The sequence below is a fragment of the Cuculus canorus genome, chromosome 8, assembly GCF_017976375.1.
Source record: "Cuculus canorus isolate bCucCan1 chromosome 8, bCucCan1.pri, whole genome shotgun sequence".
Classification (NCBI taxonomy): Eukaryota; Metazoa; Chordata; class Aves; order Cuculiformes; family Cuculidae; genus Cuculus; species Cuculus canorus.
Genome location: NC_071408.1, coordinates 21,912,147 through 21,934,468, shown reverse-complemented (window position 1 = coordinate 21,934,468; position 22,322 = coordinate 21,912,147). Strand labels below are relative to the sequence as shown.

General features: G+C 46.1%; 2 protein-coding genes across 5 annotated transcripts; one reads left to right on the top strand and one right to left on the bottom strand.

Moving 5' to 3' along the window:
• Positions 1-972: 972 nt before the first annotated feature.
• On the bottom strand, positions 973-15,704 carry LOC104059078 (NADH-cytochrome b5 reductase-like). 4 transcript variants are annotated; one of them, XM_054073287.1, is made up of 7 exons: positions 14,871-15,704; positions 11,419-11,598; positions 10,365-10,513; positions 9,105-9,192; positions 5,818-5,922; positions 4,004-4,207; positions 973-2,352 (listed from the first exon to the last, which is right to left on the bottom strand). In XM_054073287.1, exons 1-7 carry the CDS (start codon positions 14,904-14,906, stop codon positions 2,149-2,151), a joined length of 966 nt encoding a protein of 321 aa, XP_053929262.1. In that variant the 5' UTR covers positions 14,907-15,704; the 3' UTR covers positions 973-2,148. The 4 variants fall into 4 exon arrangements, with proteins under 4 accessions (XP_053929262.1, XP_053929265.1, XP_053929263.1 ...); XM_054073290.1 differs by having other exon boundaries at positions 2,147-2,352; positions 10,365-10,511; positions 11,500-11,598; XM_054073288.1 differs by lacking the exon at positions 14,871-15,704 and adding an exon at positions 13,845-13,992 and having other exon boundaries at positions 2,147-2,352.
• On the top strand, positions 13,895-19,301 carry MRPL37 (mitochondrial ribosomal protein L37). The gene is made up of 7 exons (XM_009560687.2): positions 13,895-14,387; positions 15,763-15,946; positions 16,512-16,627; positions 17,140-17,325; positions 17,626-17,783; positions 18,304-18,507; positions 19,083-19,301. Exons 1-7 carry the CDS (start codon positions 14,015-14,017, stop codon positions 19,158-19,160), a joined length of 1,299 nt encoding a protein of 432 aa, XP_009558982.2. The 5' UTR covers positions 13,895-14,014; the 3' UTR covers positions 19,161-19,301.
• Positions 19,302-22,322: the final 3,021 nt, after the last annotated feature.

Sequence of the window (22,322 nt, the reverse complement as noted above, 5' to 3'; positions counted from 1 at the left end):
AAGCTAGGCTGCCAGCTCTGCATGCATCGCCTCCTCCTGCTCTGCTTGCAGCCTGCCTTTGCAGGATTGCAACCCGCAGCATTCACAGCTTGCTCTGTCTCTCACCACCCTCCCTTTCAGCCACGAACAAAGACAGGAGGCTTTGCAGCAGAACGGCCAGACCAGCTGGGTAGGGTTTAACCATCATGGCCCATATGTGCTGAAATACCCAGACATATTGGGGTTGCGTTTAAAGGAACAGTCCCAGCTTTCACACAGAAAGTCGACGCTTTTCGGAAGCGAGCATGAAGTTTTATCACAGGCCTTTGCAAAAAGGCTGGGCGGATTTTTAGCAAAATCTTAGAAAGGCAGAATGTTTAAAGGAAGAGGTATGTAAGTAAGGTTTCCAGAGTATGTAATACTTGAAGAAAATATTTTCTCTGTGTTCCTAGCTAAGGCAAAAGTAAGAAGAGCAACCAGAGAAAGCAACTCCTTATTTTATGAGCCAAACGCTGTGCAGAAGCATCTCCACCACATGAATGGCTTATGGCGGCTGAAGCACGGTTTGGATGGCAGCTAAGAGCTTGCCTTGGACCTACCATGGACATCTTCCCTGGATCTCTCTGTGTTAAAAGCCAGAACTCTGTTTTGGGTGATGAAGATGCCTTTCTTGTCAGCCCTTGTTTTGTGTGATGAAGATGCCTTTCTTGTCAGCCCTTGTTCTGATGAAGTTAACATAAAAGCTGCAGCTACACTGGGTTAATTCCATTTATTTGGTAACTGGAGACAAATCTCACTGATGCAATGGAATCCTACGCTTCCTCCCAGTGTGTGATCAGAGCCATCATTTCAGTCCATACTGCTTATTTTGAGTAACTCTTACATCTCCTTTGTGTAAGGCACACTATTTGATAGAGGTAAAAAATGAGGCATAAATGATAATGCAACATCACCTGTCACAGCCTGGGAAACCCCACCATAGGACAAACTGAGAATGACAGAGGAACACAAAGGTGTGCAGAAAGGCTGTATTTCCAGATGTAGTTAGTAAACACAGCGGTCCAGGAAAGTAAGAGAGTGGACAGTGGAAAGGCAGCAGCATCTTGGACTGGAAAAGGAGGAAGGGGCCAAGGTGCCCAGGCTGGATGCTGTGCCAGGGCAGCCACAGGGCTGCCATCCCCCAGAGCACGCCCTTCAATCTGACCCTGTCCCACAGCTTCCACTCCTCAGGTGTTGTTCGTGTAGTCTCAGGTCACCCCTTGGACACCTGTGTGAGTCCTGTGATGACAAGAAAGAGCTGTTTATTTGAAAAGAGGCTCAATTTCATGAACCGGGGCTATTACACAACATTTAGGGGACATGGAAAGCAAACCACCATCCTCCCTGACAGAAAGCAGCTACAACCCAAATGCTTTCTCACAATGAGATTTAGGACATGCTTTCTCTCTCCAGGCAGCATTACAAGGGTTAAGGATCAGGGTAGGCAATGCAGGCTGTGCTAGGGCAGGAGGACAGTCTGCCTAAGTCCATCATGTACAATTCCATCCCCATGTATAGCCTTTCCCATACGTGTTTGGAAAGGCTCTTTTCAGAGGAGATTGGTACTTTCTCCTCTATGTTAGTGTATAACAGGGTAATTGAGGCTCAGAGCGGTTGAAGTGACTTGCCTAGCATCACCCAGCAAAATGACACAACCGAAATGAACTGCATGGACCCCAGCGTGCCAGGCCACTGCCCTGCTAGTGAACAGGGGTCTTCTCCCTGAAGATTAAATTTCTCCTCTGGACATTTAACAAGGCACAATACCACTGCAGACTCACTTGCAAAGCAAGTCACTTGTCTTCATATCACAGCAGAGCTGTGCACTTGGATGATTTTCAGCACCCTTAGGAGATCTCTCAAAATTGCATGTGAAGACTCCCGTTAACATTAACATGCTGTTCCCTGAGGCGTTGGTGATCATAGCAGACACTCTGGAATGGCACCTGATCCTTAAAACACTCTCAAAAGCAAGAATCATACTGGAGACATGTATTTGATCCAAGGGACTATGAAAAGTATGTGCACAAGTAACTTTGTCTATTGAGATGATTGATTTTGTGCAATATTTGCAGAGAAACAAGGATGCCCAAGGCTCGGCCTAAAGTTCCTCACGTCAGGAATATTCTACTAAAAGACAAAATAGGAATTTTCATCGATTCCTGCAGCTTTTAAGTATCTACTCATGTCTTCACTGAATGCAGAGGAGCCACAGATTAATACAAATGGCCTTCTGCGACAGGAATTTATTATTGTCTTTGTCAAGTCTTCATTGAGACGACCAATGTATGTGTTTTCCTGATAGCTCCATGGAAGTTTTTCCAGTGAAGTTTCCTGAAAAGGCAAAAGGTTTGCAGTGTGACATGTTGAAAAGGACAACTGATTACTTACAGCTGAATCTCCCTCCTCCCCTCAGAGTACTGCACAGGACATCTTCACTCTTGTGACTCCATCCAGGTAGAACTGACCCTTCCCGAGAGCTGCATTCCTCCTCTAAAGCTCAGATCAAATCTTTCCCTGCCACAGGACCTGGCCGCTCACTCAAGAGAGGACTGAACAAAAGTAGAGCGTAACTATCATTAATATATCCTGCTCAACCTTCTCCTTTGACAACCACTTCCCAGCGCGCCTCTTCTATTCCCAAGTCCCAAGTCTACTCTTCTCCATTGCTTCTCCCATTCCCAAGTCTCTTTCAGCCTTATTTCCCTTGACCAAAAGTGAAAAAAAGCTAGCCCTGCTCCAAACATAGCTCTGATCCCATGAGAAATATTAGACCCCCACAGCGCTAGATCCAGCGGGGACTACCCTACTGCTATTAATTAGAAGCAGAAGGTACTCAGATGGTGACGGGCAACAGAGTGAAATATAGAGATAGACAGATATTTAATCCTAAAAGAGAGGATGCACGAGTCAGTGCTGGACTACAACAAACCTGCTAAGAGAAGAGAACAGAAGAAAGGGAGAGATGTACACGTGGGGCAGACAGGGCTGACAGGGGTCAGGTGGGTTTCTTGCCCTTCACTGACTGAATTTCAAGACCTCCTTACACTCTTGAGACTGCACTGTCCTGAAAAGGGTACTTAAGCTACATCACCACAGACAATTACTCGTTATGGTCCTGTAAAGCAGCGGAGGGGGTACCTAATCACAAGTACTTTTCTCAATATCCAGTCTCAACTTGCTGAGGCCATGTGTGGAACATAATACATGAGGTAGATCCACCATGAGAGAAACAAAAAATTATTCATCTGAGAAACTAAAAATGCAATGGGATTCAGTCCCTTAGCATAAATAATTCTTTCTATATCCTCCCTGCAATGAATCCTCATTTCTAAGGGAAGTAATTTGCAACCACCAAATCCATGCAGAACACAGGCAACTCTGGGACCAAATGGAAATTAAAAAGACTGCTCAAAATGTAAGACCATTGAGAGGTATGCCCTCATCCTATGGATTTGGCAGGAAAAGTAATTTTACAGAAGGGGAAATGACTTTAAGAATTTAAAAATGGGTCATCTGGGAAAAATAATTGCTGGGAAGTTGGTGCTAACACACTAGAAGAAGAGAGCTCTAGCCATGAGCAATGAATGGAAGATAAGGACAGATTAAGGCACTGGTATTAGGAAAGAAGAAATAGTTTATTTGCTATGAGTCTCCCACAGTCAAGTTTTCTTTGCACAAATGTTTCAGTGCGGAGTGGCAGGGAACAATCAACAGCAACTATGAATCAGCGGGTCCATCTCAACAGAACAGGCACTAAGGAGGTAAACAGGGATAAGCAGCAGTGGTTACTTCCCCAAAATTCTCTAGATTGGTAGCAGTGCCAGAATATGTAGCAGATTTATAAATGGCAGCTACCAGATCACAAAATACCCCTGATGACTGTGGAAGAATTGAGATCACACTGACAAGAAAACAGAGAAGGCAGAGGCTCATCCAGCACACAGAACCCTCACACAAACACGCTTCATGTCCACTTATTTACCTGGCTCAGGACATAAAATATTCTGATGTTCCAGTATCGAGCCAGATCCTGGAGAAGAGGTTTCAAATAAATCTTGTCAAAGGTACAGAAGCAGCCAACAAGAGTTACAAAAGTTTCATCCTCCTCATTGTCTGTTATGGACTGGAGGATGGGAAGCATTGGTGCAAGGCCGGTACCAGATGCCAGCATGAGGAGTTCTCCATGCTAACAACAGAACAGAGAATTTTGAATGAGATGTGGTGATGGGAAAACAGATATGCTCATGGTCAGTTCCTCCTTGCTGCCACACTGGTAAGAGAACATAGCAAAAGGTTGTGAACTGGTAAATTCAAATCTCAAAATGTATTTTTCTGCAAAGGATTACAGACAGCACTTTCAGAGTTTCTATATCAAATCTAATGAAATTGTATTTTATCCAAGTATAATAAGTTATTCTAACTTCAGCCTTGATTTCAGTTAATTTATATTTCAGTTTCAATTGTGCAGTACACTTTGCTGACCCACTGCATGTTGTTTTCCCACTGAATATGCTCCCTGTGTTTATCTTGGATGCTGCAAAGTACAATCCTGAGTGTTCTCTGCAGGAAATGGTTTGTTTCTTCTCCATCCTGACTCAGGTATCTCCCTGGTGCATTATCTCACTTTTCTCACAGAGCTACCAGCAGCACATAGTGCTTCCCACTGGCAAGAAGGGACATTCACTCTATTCGTGATAGGGATTTTCAGGCAGCAAGGTGCTGTGCATAGAAAGAACAGAAGGTTCCCAGCACTTTCCGCAACTGCCAGGCAGTGCACCAATGCCAGAACTGGGACTTAAGGTCCTCTTAAGCCCTGTTTTGACTGAGCAGTTTACTGTGGATGGAACTGATCTGCCTGAATTTGAATCCTACTGAGACCTTTGTTATAATTCCTGAGTAATAAACAGTTCTTCTACAACATGTTGTTTTAGAGATTGTTCAGGTGTTTTGCAAACTGCATGTACAAGGCTCACCCAGAGATCCCCTGAACACAGCCACTTCTAGGGATGACTGCCATGCTCTGTCCCAAAGGATTATCTGGAAGTTTTATGAAGAGAAGGTAGCAGTAGCCTAAAATAGCAGGGAGAGTATTTCAGGAAGCAGAACACAATTGTTCTGCATGGAGCTTGGCCACTAGGATTTTACAGCCTTATTTTAGTTGGGAGTGGGGGGAGAAGAAGAAAAAACAAGGCCTTGAGATCTTAATGACCAGTGTTTCAATTTTGCTGCTCATTTGAAAGGTCAGAACTAAGTAACTGAATTAGTATGTGTGAGAAGCCTTCCCCTGAAACTGGATCTGCCTTTCTTTGCAAGGAGCCTGGTATCAGCAGGTGGGATCAACATTTGCAGAGTGGCTGGGTGACGTGACACCTCACTGGAGCTGCTACAGTTCAGGGAATACCCAAGAGAGAAATAGATCAACACCTCCCCTTCACTCGTGCTCAGTCACTAAACAGCAATGTGGTTCAAACAAGGCAAAACCCTCATTGCTGGTGCAAAATACATTCCCTTTGTTAAGCATATCAGGAACTTCTAATACAAGTGATGAAAAGAGAGCCTTGCTAATATTATCCAGTCTCCCATCCAGCTCCCTCTCCTCTTCCTTCTCAAATATTCTGCAGTTCAATAAGCTATAATTTCTCCAATTGACTGCTAATGCTGTAGCACTGCACAGTGACCCCGGAAGTCCCTAAAATAATCATGAAAAGAGTAATCAAATTGATGTCTTCCCTTTGGAGCACTAAACAAAGCTAGCTGTCACAAGCTCAAACATCCTATGTCTCTGAGGGAACTAACCTTATTAGGTCGATACGGGAACCCTCTGAACGGCCCACGCCAAAAGACTTTGTCTCCTTTTTTCCAAGTTTTTATGTATTGTGACATTAGCCCAGCTTCATAGCACTAATAAAAAACATTGCACAGAAGAAAAGAATAATTATACTCTGTTGGAAAGTTTCCCAGCCTAAAGTCAGTTATTAAGTTATCTACGTTTAAACAAGAAGGGGGCAAAAAAAACATTTCATGAGTTTAAAAAGAAAGAAAGATCATTCTATTTGAAAAACAACTCAAAGTTGTACTCAAAACAAAGACATTTAAATTAAATCATATTGGATCCATTCCAGCTTGACGATAACGTAAACACAACCCACTCTCATGCAGTCTGAATTTCCAAAACTGGAAAGTGCTTATCAGAGTGCTTGCTTACAAAGCACACAGAGGAAAGTGTCTTGAATGCAAAGAACAGTCCAACCCTTCAAGTATTCTCCAAACCTCAGGGTATGGGGTCTGGAAATGCCCTCTGGGTACTGATAGTTACATAAACACTGCAAAGCTCTTGCTTTATTTTAGTCTCTCAGATGCCGTGTTAATGCAATTAGTGATACAAAGTCAGATTTCTCATTTATGAAACTCTTGTTTTCAGAACAGATCATCTGGATGCGAAGGGATGCCTTCACATATTCAAAAAAAGTTATTGTGGGCCTCAAGGAAGAAAAGCAATAGCAAAAAATCTGCTTTACTTTCTACCAGGCACAATCTTATCCAGGCTTTTCCTGCAGGAATGCTAACCTCACTCATGACTGATGAGAAAGAGCCAGTACTTGCTAGACACAAGGAAGCAAGGAGAGGCTGGAAAACGAAGGGCTCATCTGAGCAGTCTTGTTGCTATGTGCTACATGTATATGTATGCCCTATGCGTATGACCACCTTACAGTTAATGAGAACAAACGTGCACAGAAGAACAGCCAGAGTCCATGGGATCTGGCCAGAGAACAAGGGCTGGTCCAAACAGCTGGAGCAAATAAGCCCAACAGCTGCAGGAAACAACTGGTCTCACACAGAGGTGATGCTGCTGATAAACCTGAGGAAGAGCAACACAACCAGAAGTCAAAAGATGGGACATAATACACGCCTTTGAAGACTGCAGCCCATATAGAAAAAGAATATGTTGGGGTATTTTCTGCACGCGCACTGGACAGAAGCCCAGCTCCACACCCCAGTGCTTTGGCTGGCCACCAAGCTGCACTGCAGGCAAATAAAATTGGTGAACCACAAAGAATCTAAGAAAAAATGAGTGAGCAAGCGTGTGTTTGTGCTTGCAAGCAGTGTTAGCTTAGAGAGAACAGAGATGCTCCTCCCTTCCTAACAACTGCATGTTGATAAACATGATAGTCAAGTATTAAGAACTATTAGCACTAGCTGTTACTTTCAAAAGGTAAATGCTTAACAGACACATTCGGGCTCTGCATTACTGTCAGAAACACTCCATGACCAGAAAGAGCTGGACACATTCTAAGTCTCATGCAAAGAATGTATAGTCACAGCATAGGAGCAATATTTTATACCTACCTTTTTCAAATACGTAAGGAAACGCAAGGCAAGAGCAGAAAATCAGCTCCACTTCTTGCCTATTCCCAATGGACCAGGGTAATGGAAACTAAAACAATCTTTCTTTCACCAAAATTATTTCCAAAAATTGAAGTGAGAAGTGATTGAGTGTGTTTAAAATGAATTTTTCTAAATAAGAAGAAAAAAATAATTATCTCCTGGGGGAAAATTTCTACACCCAGTTTTACATGGAGAGAAACCCTAACATTATAAAATCACTCAAAAAGAGGGTTATGCTCTGTAAATGGCAACTCCCTCATTCTTAACTGTAGTATCACAAATGCAATGCTATAATAACAGGAGACAGAAGAGTTTGAACAGTTCTTGGATTGCATAGTAATAATAATAATAATAATATAGTACTTTCCAAAATTGCCTGAATAGTGTGAAATATACCACAACCTACAGTGTGAGTTATAAAAATGGCTGCTTTACACTGGGTGCTACCAACCTCTTTTGTCAGTGCCAGAGAGTAACTATAGCTCCCTTTGGTATGAAAGGTTCTATATAAAGGAAAGGTATCATTACAATCATTACTATTATTATTGAAATGCAAAACCTGTGAGTAACAAGCAAGTATACATGAAATTTCACAGTCATCCTGTGAATGTTTCCTATTAATGCAACTCAAATGCAACATTCCCCTCCATCACACACCAATTGTCACAAGAACGGTGAAATGACCTTCCCACAGGTGTCCTATAGAAGCTGTACACTTTTCTAAAGAATACAGTTTGTGTTTGAACGTGCAATGCATAATAAGCCCCCCAAAAAGTGAAATCCTGGAAGACAAACAGAGGACAAGTGGTCATTCTCTACAAGCCACCTGGGAAATCCAGCACTTTGAATTTCACACCTATACTGAAGTCTGTGTCTGCCCTGAGGAATCATGAGCGACATACAAATGCAGTCTCAGAACAACCTTCTTCAATTTGATACTCTCCACACAAAGTAATCATTTATGAGGGCCCCACAGACTTTATTCGGATAAATTTCCAGCCAAGCTCTCCTACAGAACCCTTTCGAACTCAGCCAACATTTTGTGGTGGCCTCCAGAGGGGCTGGGACACTTGTGGAAAATGGGGCTCTGTCACCCCATTCACTTCGATAGATGCAGCCTGTGCCCGTGGGCCACCTCTCTGCCCTATGGGCCACAAGGATACTCTCAGACTGCAGGCAGCTCCAGAGCCCCGACTACAAACCAGAAACAGCTGCCCAGTCTCTGCCTACATTTTTAAACAAAATGAACAATTTTTTTGAGGAGTGTTCTTAAAGGAAAATCCAGGAAGGATGGTAACGGCTGGGCAAAGACTTCCCAAACTCAGTTGTTCAACTGGACTGACAACTGGTTTCAATTTCAAAGACACATTGAAATGGCAAAATGAAATCAGGAAAGTGGAATGGGCACCTCTTTCCATGCTGGCAACTGCAAGGCTCCCAAGAGGCTCCCTCCCAAGTGCTTAACAAGGCTTATGCTGCAAAGCACTTGTTTGTGTGTCACCTTCCTCTGCTTTCAGTTTTGTGGGGAAAACCGCAAGTTTTATCAGCAAAGCACAACTGCCTCAAAATGACACAAAAACAGTCCATGAGGGATTTGAGAGAGTCTCACTTGAAGTGCTGACAGCATGCTTGGTTCCTGAAGGAAACACAGTCCTCAGCACCTTAGGCTCTAATCCATATTGTACAGTCTTACTTACTTTGATTAAAACTTCAAAGTAGCCTTCTGCATTCCCTGGACTAATCGGAGTATAGGCTCGCTGGACCTCCAAACCACTCACCATTCCTCTGAGAAAAACAGGAACACACTGTGAGTTGGGTCATTGATTGGCATTACCAAACGTCTGCAGTTCTCTGGGGAGACGAGGGAGGCAGCAGGTCCTCTTCCCCGTGGCCCTTTCTTTGCACAGATGCAAAACATTTCTCTCCCAGAGGTAAAAATCTAGAGAGAACATAATGGCTAAATACACCTTATGTTTTTCCAGTGGTGGCCCCAGCTGTACCACACATTCAGCTCATGCATGCATCCCTGGAAAGACGTTTGAGCTGAGAAACAGCTGAATGTGCAAGACTGGAAAAGGGGAGAGAAAAATGCTTTTGCACTAAGTTTGCTATCCCTTTTGGGCAGGGGTCTCCTTCCCTTTTTGTGTTTGGACAGCATCTGGTAATTAAATGATGAAACCAGGGCACAGCCTTGACCTGAGGTCTTGCCAAGATATACTGTATTTTCCTGTAAGAATATATCCACCCTGTTCTTTCCTACTGACTACAGTAATTGAAGTGACCGAAGCTTTCCCTCCACTGCATTAGAGGAGATGGCTGAAGGGAGAAGTGTGTACTTTCAGCAGCCAGACAGCTGTATACATCAGCTGTTAACATACAAATAACGTCAACAGATACAGATCAATGGCATCATAACACAACTTTTTCTATCTCGCAATGATCACTGCAGATGGCTGAGAGACACATAAGCTTTTCCCAAGCGGCTCCTTTCTGGCAAGCAATAAACTACACAGGAGGATTGTTTTGTAAGAAATCACTCAGAATACGCCTGGACACTGGGGTTAACACCCTGGGTGCTGAGTTACCCCAAGACACGTGGCCTAAAATACCAAGCTCTGGGGTAAGTGCAGCTCATTGTCTTCATCCCAACATGCTGGAGTAAATAATCTGTTGTAACATCTATTCTTTGACTCTTTCTTTCTGCAAATGGATTTTCTTAATCACACCTAGTTCTTTCTGACCCAGCAACGCAAGGATAATGCCTAAGAAACATACAGCTTTGGAATGCCTTTTACCATAAAATCAGTAGAGCTAATGAGCTCACGAGTTCTTTCATCTGTGTCACTGTGGAGGTATAGAAATTATGATTTGCCTGGTATGAAGCCTTTGTCTATTGATAAACCCCTACACATTAGGTTACATAATGCAGACTGTTTAACTAGCACAGAGAACAATACCTTAACACGATATGTTGTCCTAAACTCAATCGCAGACTGCCATTTCCCGGTAATTCAAATTTGTACTGGTAGGTGTCCTCTGTTAGCTGCTCCACTGAGCTTATGCTGAATGGAGTAAATGTATCTGGATTCAGTTCTGAATTATTGCTCTGCAAGAACAACAATAAATAATTACTGGGTTAGATGGTGTCGTTTATTATTACATTTTTCTTTGGAAGCAAACGTGCATGCTAATTTAGTGCCAGAGATAGGACTCCAGGAGAACACGTAATAAATGCTGGGGCCCAGCACAAATTTCAGCTCTCTGCTGATGCATTTTCATGTTCTGCAGCGTGCACTTTGGGATCTCGCATGCTCCCCCTCTTTTAAATTACATTTTTACACCTTACAGCAAGGTCATCCTATTATGACTCACTGTAATAACTTTCTCATGTCTGAAAACAAACAGAAATAATACTGCTAAAATAGCTGAGTGCTGCTTTGGGGGCAACTTTGAAACCTACCGATGACCACAGCGAATAGGAAATATTGTTAGCTGTTTCAAATCTGATTGTTTTTACTTGACCCAGTGTAGTTAATCTCACGTAAAAGGGCACTGACAAGCTTAAAGTTATGCTCTGAAGACTACTCCACCACACATAATGCAGCTTTTTTCATCCTTGAAACATGAGACTAAAAACTAGGAAAAGATTAAAAGGTTAGGAAAACAGAGGTTCTCTGAGGAAACTGTCAAGAGAAAATTGTGATTCTTTGTACCTTTCACCTATTCCCACTTTGCAGAGAGGCTGGCTCTGGCTGGCTGGGGTACCCCAGCAAGGAGGAGCTGCAGATCCAGGGCTGTAATGCGACACCAGGGCGAACTCGACACTTGGAAAATCACATTACAGCAGGGAGGGAGCAGGCGAGGGGGAGGGTGGCTGTGAAGGCAGCGTTTGAGGAATTTCGTTTAAGGCACCGCTTTAATCTATTGCTGCATCCCTCACCCACCACAACCCCACACACTAACAAGTACGATCAAAGAACTGAATCTAGGATGCGATGAAGATAAATTGACCTGCTCCTTCTTTTCCGTGAGGAGGCTTTTGTCTTGCTTTGCTCTGGCCCTTTCCCATTGTGCAAGCTCCTTCTCGTACACATCATAGATGCAGGGTTTGCAGCCACTGCCGCAGCATTGGGATGGAGAAGGTTCCTGGGGTTTGAGAGCCAGCCAGTCGTCCTCATTTCCACTCATTGTCTGCAAAACACAAGCCCTTCATCAAAAACAGCAGGCTGAAGAGCTGCACACGCTCATCAGCTGAGTATTATCTGGAGAAAGACTGAGAAATCTCTCTCGAGCATCTTGCATGTGTACCTCAGGGGACTCGGAATTCTAACTGAAAACTGGAGAGCTAATCTGGCGCTTGCAACACTCCATTTTTATTCAACTGCCTCTGTATTGTCCGGTGCAGGAAGGCCAGACACTGCAGGCACTGATGGTGGCATAGCAGACTCCAGCCCAGCCACAGGCTGTTTCGCAGCCTGACTGTCCAGCCACCTCCAGCAGCAGCTGGCACACCCTTACTCCTACTAGTTCTGCTGTGGTGATTTCCAACAAAAGAGCGCTCTGGTCACCTGGAGCAGAAACATCTTAAAAATCTGTAGCTCGGTCCATGAGAATGGATAATGAACCCCAGCCACCAAGATGTGGCCTGCAGGAGAACTGCTTTAAAACGAGGGGAGGGCAGTGAGCTGAAAGTGGGGTTTATAGCCAAGAGACAAGGTGGTAAAGTCACAAGCTAATGAATACTTTGTTTATGAGCAGATTCGAGTTTGGTTTTACATCCAGACGCATAGGAAAGGGCAAGAAGCACAGGCACAGCGTGACTTTTACCCCTTAGCGCTGCCCATGCTTCAGACAGCGCTGTAGTCAAACCTAACACTCCTGAAACCAAAATCAAGCTGCTGATCTCTCAGGGACTCTGCTCTTTTTACAAAACGGTTGGCTCCGTGCTGTTCCCGATGCATTTCTGTCTGTAACATTTGAACAAAGAGGAGAGGAAATTATAAAGCCACAGGTGACCAAGCTGAGGAAGAGAACACTTAGCACTTAGCACAGCTTCATTTTCTAGGTAAACTAATTAACTAACCCTCACCCCTGCAACACACATGCGCTCATTCTAATATTACGAGGGAGCAGGCAGCACCACAAGGCAAGTGGCCCTACTCTCTTCTGTGAGCCAGGGCCAGAGCTCCTCTGAGGGTTCACAAGAACAGGACTGGTGTGTGAGATATTAATCTGAAATCTGTGTTAACTGTTTTAAAGTGTTACAGTATTATGTGACTTACATACATTAATGTTTCAGTATTCATGTCCCAGAAGCATCTGCCGGCCATTATGATCACATTTTCTATGTAACTATCTTTTTTTCCAGTACTGTTTGAAGACTTGATACATGTATGTCAGTTAATGTCTGCAAAGTATCACCCTCTGACTAAAAGAATGTTGGCTAAAATCTACAAGATAGCAGCTACATGGGAAAGAGGTCAGTTGCTGCTGTGGTGGAAACATTTAGCTCTTCTCATTAATATAAGAAGCATAACCAATACAAAAAATGTCAGCAAATAAACTCTCTAAGACTCGTTTTGGAGTTTTAGAAAGTGAGCATCCTTTATCAGGGCTGGGCAATGTGAGGGAGTGATCTCCATGAATCGTGTGCAGCGAGACAAGAGCTGGGGACAGGATGTATTTCCCACTTACAGGCATGTGTATAAATTTTCCCAGAAATCTTATGCATGTTCTATTACTTTCCAAGGACTAATTTTAATGTTATTATAAACTTCACAACAGTCAAAACTCTTGAGAGTTTGGGGCTTTGGAGCCAGCTCTGCCTGACCTTGCGTTTGAGATGGGGAAAAGCTATGAACATCGGGGATCACCGAAGAAGAGGGATCCGCTCAGTGCAGATCAGGTCGAACACAAGGCGTTGTATCTCCAAGCAATGAGCAGTGCCCGGAAAAACACTGCTTGGAATGACAGTGCTGTCAGAAGGACCTGCTGAGAGGGGGGCACTGGCACAGGCTGCCCAGGGGGAGCTGTGGCTGCCCCGTCCCTGGGGTGCTCAGGGCGGGCTGGATGGGCCCGGGGCAGCCTGGGCTGTGATGGGTGTCCCTGCCCAGGGCGGGGGGGCTGGGGGGGCTTTGGGGTCCCTTCCACCCCAAACCGTTCTGTGATTCTTACAAATGAAACCCCGCAGTCACTCAGGTGACAGTTAATTCTGCTTTAGCTCAAAATTTATCCCACTTTTGGTAACAGCGTTGTGCTCCACGTCACAGCCACCAACGGCGAAACCACGGGCGACGGCGACCCCGGCGAGGAGAGCAGCACCGCGGCCCCGCCCAGGGCCGGTCTCACAACTCCCCCCTCTCCGCCCCCGCACGACAGGGAGATCCCGACTTGGCCCTGCAAGCGCCGGCACGCGGACTCCCTAACGCCGCACTCACCTCCGCCCGCCGCGCACTTTGCAGACCCTCCCTTACCCCCGCGGCGCCCGCTCGCCATTGGCTGCGGTCGCAGTCCCACGGGGGAAGGGGGGGGGCGCGCTCCCGCTTTGCCGCGCGCGCCAAGATGGCGGCGGCCGCGCGCTGAGGGCTTTTGGGGGAGAAGCGGAACGATGGCGGCGGCGGCGCTGAGGCGGCAGGCGCGGGGCCTGCCCTCCCGCCTCGCTCGCGGCATCCTGACCCGCCCGGCGCCGCCCCGGCCCCGCGGGCCGCTGCCGCGCACGCCGTGGACGACGCGCGGGCCGCCGCCCGAGGAGCTGTGGCGGCTGTCGGAGCGGCCGTCGCCGCGAGAGCAGGTGGAGCTGGACGTCGTCACTTACGCCGGGAGGCAGCACTTCGTGCCGGGGCTCGCCCGGCCGCGCTTCCCGCCCTGGGACCGCGGCTGGCGCGACCCCTGGCACTCGCTGGGGCCGCGCTACGAGGAGATGCCGCTGTACAAGGAGCGCGGCTGCTTCATCTGCCACCAGCGCGTGAAGCTGCTGGAAGGTACCGGCCTAGCCCAACCCAAATCCCAGCCCTAAATCCCGGCTCCCAATACCAGCCCAACCCAAATCGCAGTTTCAACTCCAGTCCCAACCCAAATCCCAGTTTCAGCTCCAGTCCCAACCCAAATCCCAGTTTCAACTCCAGTCCCAACCCAAATCCCAGTCTCAACCCCAAATCCCAGTCTCAACCCCAAGCCCCATTCCAACCCAAATTCCAGTCTCAACCCCAGTCTCAACCCAGCCCAACCCAAATCCCAGTCTCAACCCAACCCAGTGCAAATCCCAGTCTCAACCCCAAGCCCAATACCAACCCCCACCCCAAATCCCAGTCTCAATCCAAATCCCAGTCTCAACCCCAACCCAATGCAAATCCCACTCTTAACCCCAAACCCAGCCCCAACCCAAATCCCCATCCAAATGCGCTGCCAGCCCAGGTACAATCTCTGGGTTTAAAAAAAACCTTTGAGATCAAGTCCAACTGTACCTGTCCACAACTAAACCACATCCTTGAGCACCTCATCCACCAATCCTTCAAACACCTCCGGAGATGGGGACTCGGCCCCTGTGCTGGGCAGCTGTTGCAGTGCTGATAACTCTTTTGGAGAAGAAACTTTTCTCACTGTCCAATCTGGCCCATTACCATAAGAAAGATATTGAGGTGCTGGAGCACATCCCGAGAAGAGCGACGAAACTGGTGAAGGGGCTGGAGAACTAATCTTATGAGGAGCAGCGGAGGGAACTGGGGTTGTTTAGCCTGGAGAAGAGGAGGTTGAGAGGAGACCTTATTGCTCTCTACAACTACGTAAAAGGAGGTTGCAGAGAGATGGGTGTTGGTCTCTTCTCCTAAGGGATAGGTGATAGGACAAGAGGGAATTGGCCTCAGGATGCATCAGGGGAAGTTTAGATTGGACACTTGGAAAAATTTCTTCCCAGAAAGGGTTATTGGGCATGGGAACAGTTGCCCAGGGAGGTGGTTGGGTCACTATCCCTGGAGGTGTTTAAACAGTGGGTAGATGAAGTGCCTGGGGACATGATAGGACTAGGGGCAAGAATTTCTTCACTACAGTGGTGAGGCACTGGCACAGAGAAGTTGTGGATGCCCCATCCCTGGAGGTGTTCAAGGCCAAGTTGGAGGGGGTGTTGGGCAGCCTGATCTAGTGGGACGTGTCCCTGCCCGTGGCAGGGGGGTTGGAACTAGATGATCTTTAAGGTCCCTTCCAACCCAAACTATTCTATGAGTGTATGGTTTGGTATTGGACAGGTACAGTTGGAGTTGATGATCTCTAAGGTCTTTTCCAATGTAATGATACTATGACTTTCCCCTGGCACAATTTGAGGCCATAATACCGGATTTTCTTGGGTTTTTTTGTTTCAAGGAGTTCGGCAGGCGCAGTGGCTCACCAAGACAAAGCTGGTAGAAGGCTTACCTCCAGCTGTGCTCAGCATCGTGAATGACCCAGCTCACCAGCTTGAGGGCTTCGAGGAGAGGGTGAAGCATGCGATTTCACACGCACGGTTCTGGGACACGACAGAAGCTGCTCCCAGGAGAGAACATTATTGGTAAGTCCTTAGTCTTAGGGAAGATCTTTCTGCTATGTGGTTATGGCTTTATCAGAAGCCAGTCATCAAGCAGGTAAGTTAAGAACCAGAGTTTTTAATACTGCAGAGAAAATTCATACATCCATCTGCTGTTTAGCGATTCACTTACTATGCAAAACTGTTAGAACGTCTGTATCAGGTCATCAGTTTGTAAAACAAAGAAACAACTATCACCAAAACAATAAAAAAAACCCCAATTCTGAATATTGACCGTAGTGCCAATGTGAACCTGTCCTCTGTATTAAACCTGCTTCTGAGCCAAGGTCTCTGTTTCAACTTGAGATTTACTTCTAGCTGATGCAGAATGTCGTTTTTTTAAATAACTAATGATAAGCATTATCTCTGCCAACTTGGAACAGAACTGGTGTGCGAGATATTAATCTGAAACCTGTGTTAACTGTTTGGAAATGTTAAAGTATTAGGTGATTTACATACATTAATGTTTCAGCATTAATGTCCCAGAAGCATCTGCCCGCCGTTGTGATCACATTTTTTTATGTAATTATTTTTTTTCCTCATTCTAAAGCCCAGTACTGTTTGAAGACTTGATACATGTATGTCGGTTAATGTCTGCGAAGTATCCTTCTCTGACTAAAAGAATGTTGGCTAGAAACTACAGGATAGCAGCTACATGGGAAAGAGGTCAGTTGCTGCTGTGGTGGAAGCATTTAGCTCTTCTCATTAATGTAAGGGGGTAACAAAGCTGCTAGCTTTAAGGCTGAAGACTTGGAGAAAGTGAAACAATTTTTGGAACAGAATAATTCAATAGTGCTGTAAAGATAGGCTGTCTTGGAAGCTGGCAGGATACTTGCCCTGGGAAGATTAGTAGGGTGTTGGACAACATCAGCAGAATGGCAGGAGAAGAGAACAAGTGCCTTAGAACAGATTGATTTGGGTTTGTGTTTTTTTTTGTCCAAAATCTGTACTGATGTCTTTCTACATGTTTAGTTAAGAAGTGGACACCAGCCGTTGACATTGGTATATTAGAAGAACCTACGGCTGAGCTACTGTTTAAGATGAATTTGGAGGTGAGGGGGGAGAGAGAGCTTTACAGAACAACAGCTTCCTAGAATGCTGGTGCCTAAAAGGAAATATAAGTCTTTCCCTGATGTTATTTCAGCAGTGTCTGAATGTAGCCTAATTTCCCTCCCCAGAATCCATCCTCCTTCAGGTCCGTGGCCTGAATGGAGTACTTATGAACTCTATGACCCCAATACCACCAGTAGCCTCCAAGGAGGAGGTACTTGCCACTGAAAAACATGTTCTGGAGACCTTCTATCCCATCTCCCCTACAATTGATCTTCAGGAAGTGAACGTATACAAAGAGCTCAACCATACAGGTAAATCCAGCTGCTGATAATTTTCTGTCAGACTTAAGTATCCAGGTTAACCTGGAGACCTTGTCCTTGTGCAGGAGAGCTGTGGGTAAAGTGGGGATGGGAATGGGGACATGGTAGCTGTGCACAGGGTGTGCAGTGCAAATGCTCCAGACCTCTGGCCGGTGTATTGTGGCCTAAGCAGGACTGAATATAAAGAAGAATTTAAAGCCTGGCAAATTAATTAGTTTCTGAAGATATGGGAGAAAACATTGGCAGTGTAGTCTTGCTGAGTGATTTCTGACATGATTATCTGCTATTTAGGTTTTAGAGATGGTTATCCGTACTCTCATCCTCACACTCTGTTCTTCCTGGAATCGGCCAACATTCGTCCTAACAGGTTCAGACCAGAACAACTTCGTGCTAAAATGCTGATGTTTGCTTTTGGCAACGCGCTGGCAAAGGCTAAGGTGCTGTATGGGGTACGTATTGGAGACTGTTGCTGACTCGCTAGGCCTTTGTTCTTTCTCCAGTGAGGCAGCTAGTGGAAAGAGATGGGAAACTCCCTTGCCGTGGCATGTTATGGTAGTTTTCAAATCTAAGCTTTCCAGCCCAGAGTTCTAACTGTAACCTCCAGGTGTGGTTACTGGTGTCTGCTGATCCAGAATACTGTAGCTCCGCAATGAGCGTGTTTGTGATGTAACATGCATTAGAGTGGGAATGGGTAGGAACCAGTGAGTAGGTTCAACTGTAAAACTCTAACCCATCCCACAGCTCAGTATGTAAATTGATGCTTCATTGCTGGCTGAAGGAGGAATTTTAATTAAAATACAAAATCTACATTCAGAACTTGTTTGACTGGAGTAATTTTCTGGGCAAGTTAACAATACATTTATTAAATCTTGGCTGTAAACCAAGTGGAAGATGCAGAATCAGCAAGTACTCATACAGTTTCTGTAGTAACTGGCTTTTTAAACATTCTCCTCTCCCCTTCTTTCCTAGAATGATCCCAAGGTCTTGGAGCAGCCAGTAGTGGTGCAAAGCGTTGGCACAGATGGCCAGCTCTTCCAGTTCATGGTGTTCCAGTTAAATACAACAGACCTTGTCTCTAACGATGGAATAAAAAATCTAGTCTGGATTGACTCTGATCAGAATCTGTATGAAAAAGCCCAGTGTATTCCAGAAATCAAGAAGAGAGTTGTTACGGTAAGCAAAACTTGGGAAGTGGTCCTGGAAATTCTACCCTTTCACCTCTGCTGGAGGTTTGAGAGCAGGTGTAGAGCTGTAGTGCGGGCTTTAAACCAGCTGAACTGACCTGACAGAGGCACTGGCCTCGTTCTTAAGGAGGTGTTACTGACAGGGAGTATTTGTAGTGCTGATGTACTGCGTAGCGTGCAAGCCACATGCCAAGCCTAATACGAACTCCTACATAAAGATATCCCCGTCTGTAATCTACCAGCTCATAATATGCTTGTTTAAAATTGACCCGTGCTCTGATGAAGGAATTGCTTACATGCAACTGTCAGCTGTGCTGCAGAGTAAATAGAGCACGGTGCTGTCAGCCCGGTTGTGCTGGGAGGGCGTCTCAGTTTGATGGGCAAAGGGTTTGTGCTGTTGGAGATTTATACCAGTGAAAATGCCCGCAGACAAACCCGTCTGGGGAGGGGGAGCACAATTTGTAGGCTACCGTGTCTGAAGTCTTATTCAAGCATATTTAAAGCCGTTGTTTGTCTACACTAATCACTTCACTGCAAACTGAGCATCCGTGTCTTTCTCTGCAGAAGCCCGCTGGAATATACGGCTTTCAGCCAGACACATTCAAGAAGTTTCTGGCACTGTATCTGCATGGAACTGTGTGAAATTCAGCTCAAATGAAAATACTTTACCAACTGTACCTGCTGCTTCTCTTTGCCAGAACTATCACATAATTAAAGGTGGATTAATTTACTTTCAAAAATAAATTATATTGTTACTGAAAGTAAAATTTTTTTAACACTAAATTGTGCACGAAGAAACTCTTTCATTTTAGGGGCTCATCTCTGGATTCAGGTTAGAGAGAGTCATCAAATATATCGTCCTGCACTCTTTCACTGGTGCCTAGAAAGAACATAAGCCAGTCATTATTCCTCTGCACAGGTTCTGCTCTTGGTGTGCTTTAGCACAGAGGTAGATTCAAACCTATTTCCCGAGGCTGCTTTGAGTACCTCTGAATGCAGTGTACGTGGAAGAGACTCACAAAGCTTCAAGGGGGGAGCCTGAGCCGCAAGCCTGTTTCATTCTGCCTGCCTTTTACTTTGTTTTACTCCTGGCTGCTTTGGGATGTGTCGTGCTGCCCTGCGCTCAGTTCCCAAAGCACTTAGTCGGTGGGACTGCTTTGTTGGATCTATAGAACTGCAGTTCTTTTATCCCCTGATCCTGGATGAAGAGACCCATCCATTTTGGGAAAGTGATGTAGATTGTAGCGTGAAACTTTAGTGCCTGGTAGCTGGTGTTTGCTGCTAAAAACACAAAGGAAGAATTTCTTCCTGCCACACAGAGTTAACTGAGCAGGAAGCATATGCTTTGTAAGATGGAGGGATTAGTGTGGTTTTTGTGAAATGAAGGCTAAATTAGCTCCAGCCAAATGCTGAATGCTTTGCAGTTCTGCACTGATACCCTCCAGCGCATGGGGAGCAAGAGGACAGCCTGTGCTATTTTAAGGTGTGGAAGAGCATGTTTCCCAGAAATCAATCTCAGCTCAGAGTCTTGTAGGAAGAGACTCATCTGTGCTTTGTAATCCTCTCTGACCACCTGGATGCACACCCCAGTTGTGTGTTCCGGTCTCAATCCCTCTGTCACCTCTACTCTGCAGGTTTCGGTCACATTTGAGATGAATGGTTGCACCCAGTAAATTGGGATGCATCGGCTGTAAGTTAAATTAACAAACCTCTCAGTAGTTAGGACAAGGTGCTTGAAAGAGAAATAACCTAGTGATGTTGCATCAATGTAAATCATGTTAATTCTGCCTGCTAAAGGGATGCCTGATTCAGCCCGTCTTATTTAAAACTATTTAGATCTGTAATTTGCGCCAAGTTATTTAGGTTTTAGGTGTATTTTAAAACGTGTGCTCTGTGGAGACTTTCAGGAGGTGTTTCAGGCTGTTGGCTCGGGGATGTCACATGGACCCTGTTAGGCAACTGCCCTCCGACTATTGACATCCCCTCACCCTTCCAGCTTTGGGTCTTCAACATCCTAGGGAGGAAACCCTGTAGGACAGCAGCTGGTGCTTTAACATTCCTGAGCAGAGGCTTTCCCTAAGGAAGTGTGGTAGAAGAGTGGCTGTGGTGGAGAGGAGGGGGTGGAGAAATGAAACACCTCACATGCTTCTTGTAGATGTGGGAATCTGTGAAGATGTTCCACGTGGGAAAGAGCCAAAGTCCCTTTAGGGACATCACTGTTAGGACAGGCAGTGGAAGAGAAACTAAGTGAAGCTGAAGCCCATCTATCTCTGAGATCGAGGAAAGACAAAGCACAAACACGGGGAGGGATGCATGAGGGCAGAACAAAGACAAATAGGATAAATGGCAGAAGCGATAAGACATGGGCCAGTCAGTAGGAGAACAAAGCTTCAGAGGTTCCAAGAGGCATCCGGAAGCCGCTTGAGATGAAGGGACCATACACAAGCATGCAAGCCCATGTACCTGGTTTGCCTAAGGCACAGCTGATCTCGCAAGAAGTGATGAGGGCAGCAGTATTGCTGTGTTGCTGGAAGGATCTTTGTGCTGAGTAAGCACCTCTGAGGTTCAGGGGCGGAATTCAAGGGCGGGCAGAGTGGGGCTCCCAGTCTGGCACCTGGAATGGGTGCTTAGGCTCGTCTGTCATGGTGGTGCAGGTACAAGGTCCGTGAACCCTGCAGCCTCTGAGGGCGGCCTCCTCCCCCAGGCAGTCGTGCACGTGTGTGCAGCGTCCTGCTGGTCTTCCCAAGCACATTACACGTGATTCACCCACTCATTCCTCCAGTATGACCTGCTGGAATTAGCCCCGCTGAGGGAGGTGGGGCAGAGCAGGACAATGGGTCACAGAGGCACATCTGGGTTAGCATCAATAAATTATAAAGGCTCGTCAGCAGATGAATGACATTACCTCAGCACGGACCAAGAGCCAGACATTAACTTTTAATGAACAGCAGCCAGGGAAGCAGAACGTGCAGGAACAGGGTGGCAGGAGTCCGAGGTAAAGACCCCGTGGTGCCTGCCTGCCCAAAGGAGAGTCTGCAGGGTCTGTCCCTCTGGGCTCCACCATTCCATACTACCTTCCCCTGAACCGCTCCCGATGCAAAATCCAACTCCACAGGCTGTATTCATTGTGCCAGTGAGCGTACCGTGCTCAGACCGGAGCCCCTGGTTCTTCAGATCCTCCTCCTGCGTCTAACTTAATGAAAACTAATGTGGGAGACAATTATCCCTAAGGTTGGGCTCAGGAGACGTTTAGAGGAGGGAACATGGCAGTTTCTCATGGTGGTGTTTAATAAAATTACTCTGTAACCCCAGACAAACCACCGGGAAGGGCTTTTCTCTGTGTCACAATAAACACATCAGGCAGCAGAGCAGTGCCTGGCTGGTCAGCCTGGGCAGGGATGGCTCCGGGGAACCAGGCGGGCAGGACGTCTTCATGACTGTCAACTAATTACCCTCGAGGATCACATTTCCAAATGATGGACAATGCTTGCATGGTACTTTCTGCAAAGCACAGAGGGATGTGGTTGTCCGGACCAAACTGTGCCCTGGGGGAGGGCTGTGGACCCCTGCAGCGCTGAGCCAGAGGCAAACCTGGGCAGGTAGCAAAGGGTGTGAAAGGCGCTGCTCCTTGGCCCGCTGTTGATTACATGCTAATGGTCTCCACAGGCACAACGGTTTTTCTGGGTGTTTCCCAAACCCAGCAGACACCCAGCATGCCGCCCCCGCACCCCTTTGCTCCATGAGCAGCTGCAGCCGCATGGCTCTCGCTCCTGGAATTGCAGCAGCCATGTGGCTGTGAGTGCC

Coding starts and splice junctions, on each gene's coding strand:
- MRPL37 (XM_009560687.2), top strand. CDS start 14,015: ATGGCGGCGGCGGCGCTGAGGCGGCAGGCGCGGGGCCTGCCCTCCCGC. Junction 14,388..15,762: donor GCGCGTGAAGCTGCTGGAAG/GTACCGGCCTAG, acceptor TTTTGTTTCAAG/GAGTTCGGCAGGCGCAGTGG. Junction 16,628..17,139: donor AGCAGCTACATGGGAAAGAG/GTCAGTTGCTGC, acceptor TTCCCTCCCCAG/AATCCATCCTCCTTCAGGTC.
- LOC104059078 (XM_054073287.1), bottom strand. CDS start 14,906: ATGAGGTGCTCAAGGATGTGGTTTAGTTGTGGACAG. Junction 11,599..14,870: donor TGTGGTTTAGTTGTGGACAG/GTACAGTTGGAC, acceptor TGTGTTTTGCAG/ACAATGAGTGGAAATGAGGA. Junction 10,514..11,418: donor TCACGGAAAAGAAGGAGCAG/GTCAATTTATCT, acceptor TTGTTCTTGCAG/AGCAATAATTCAGAACTGAA.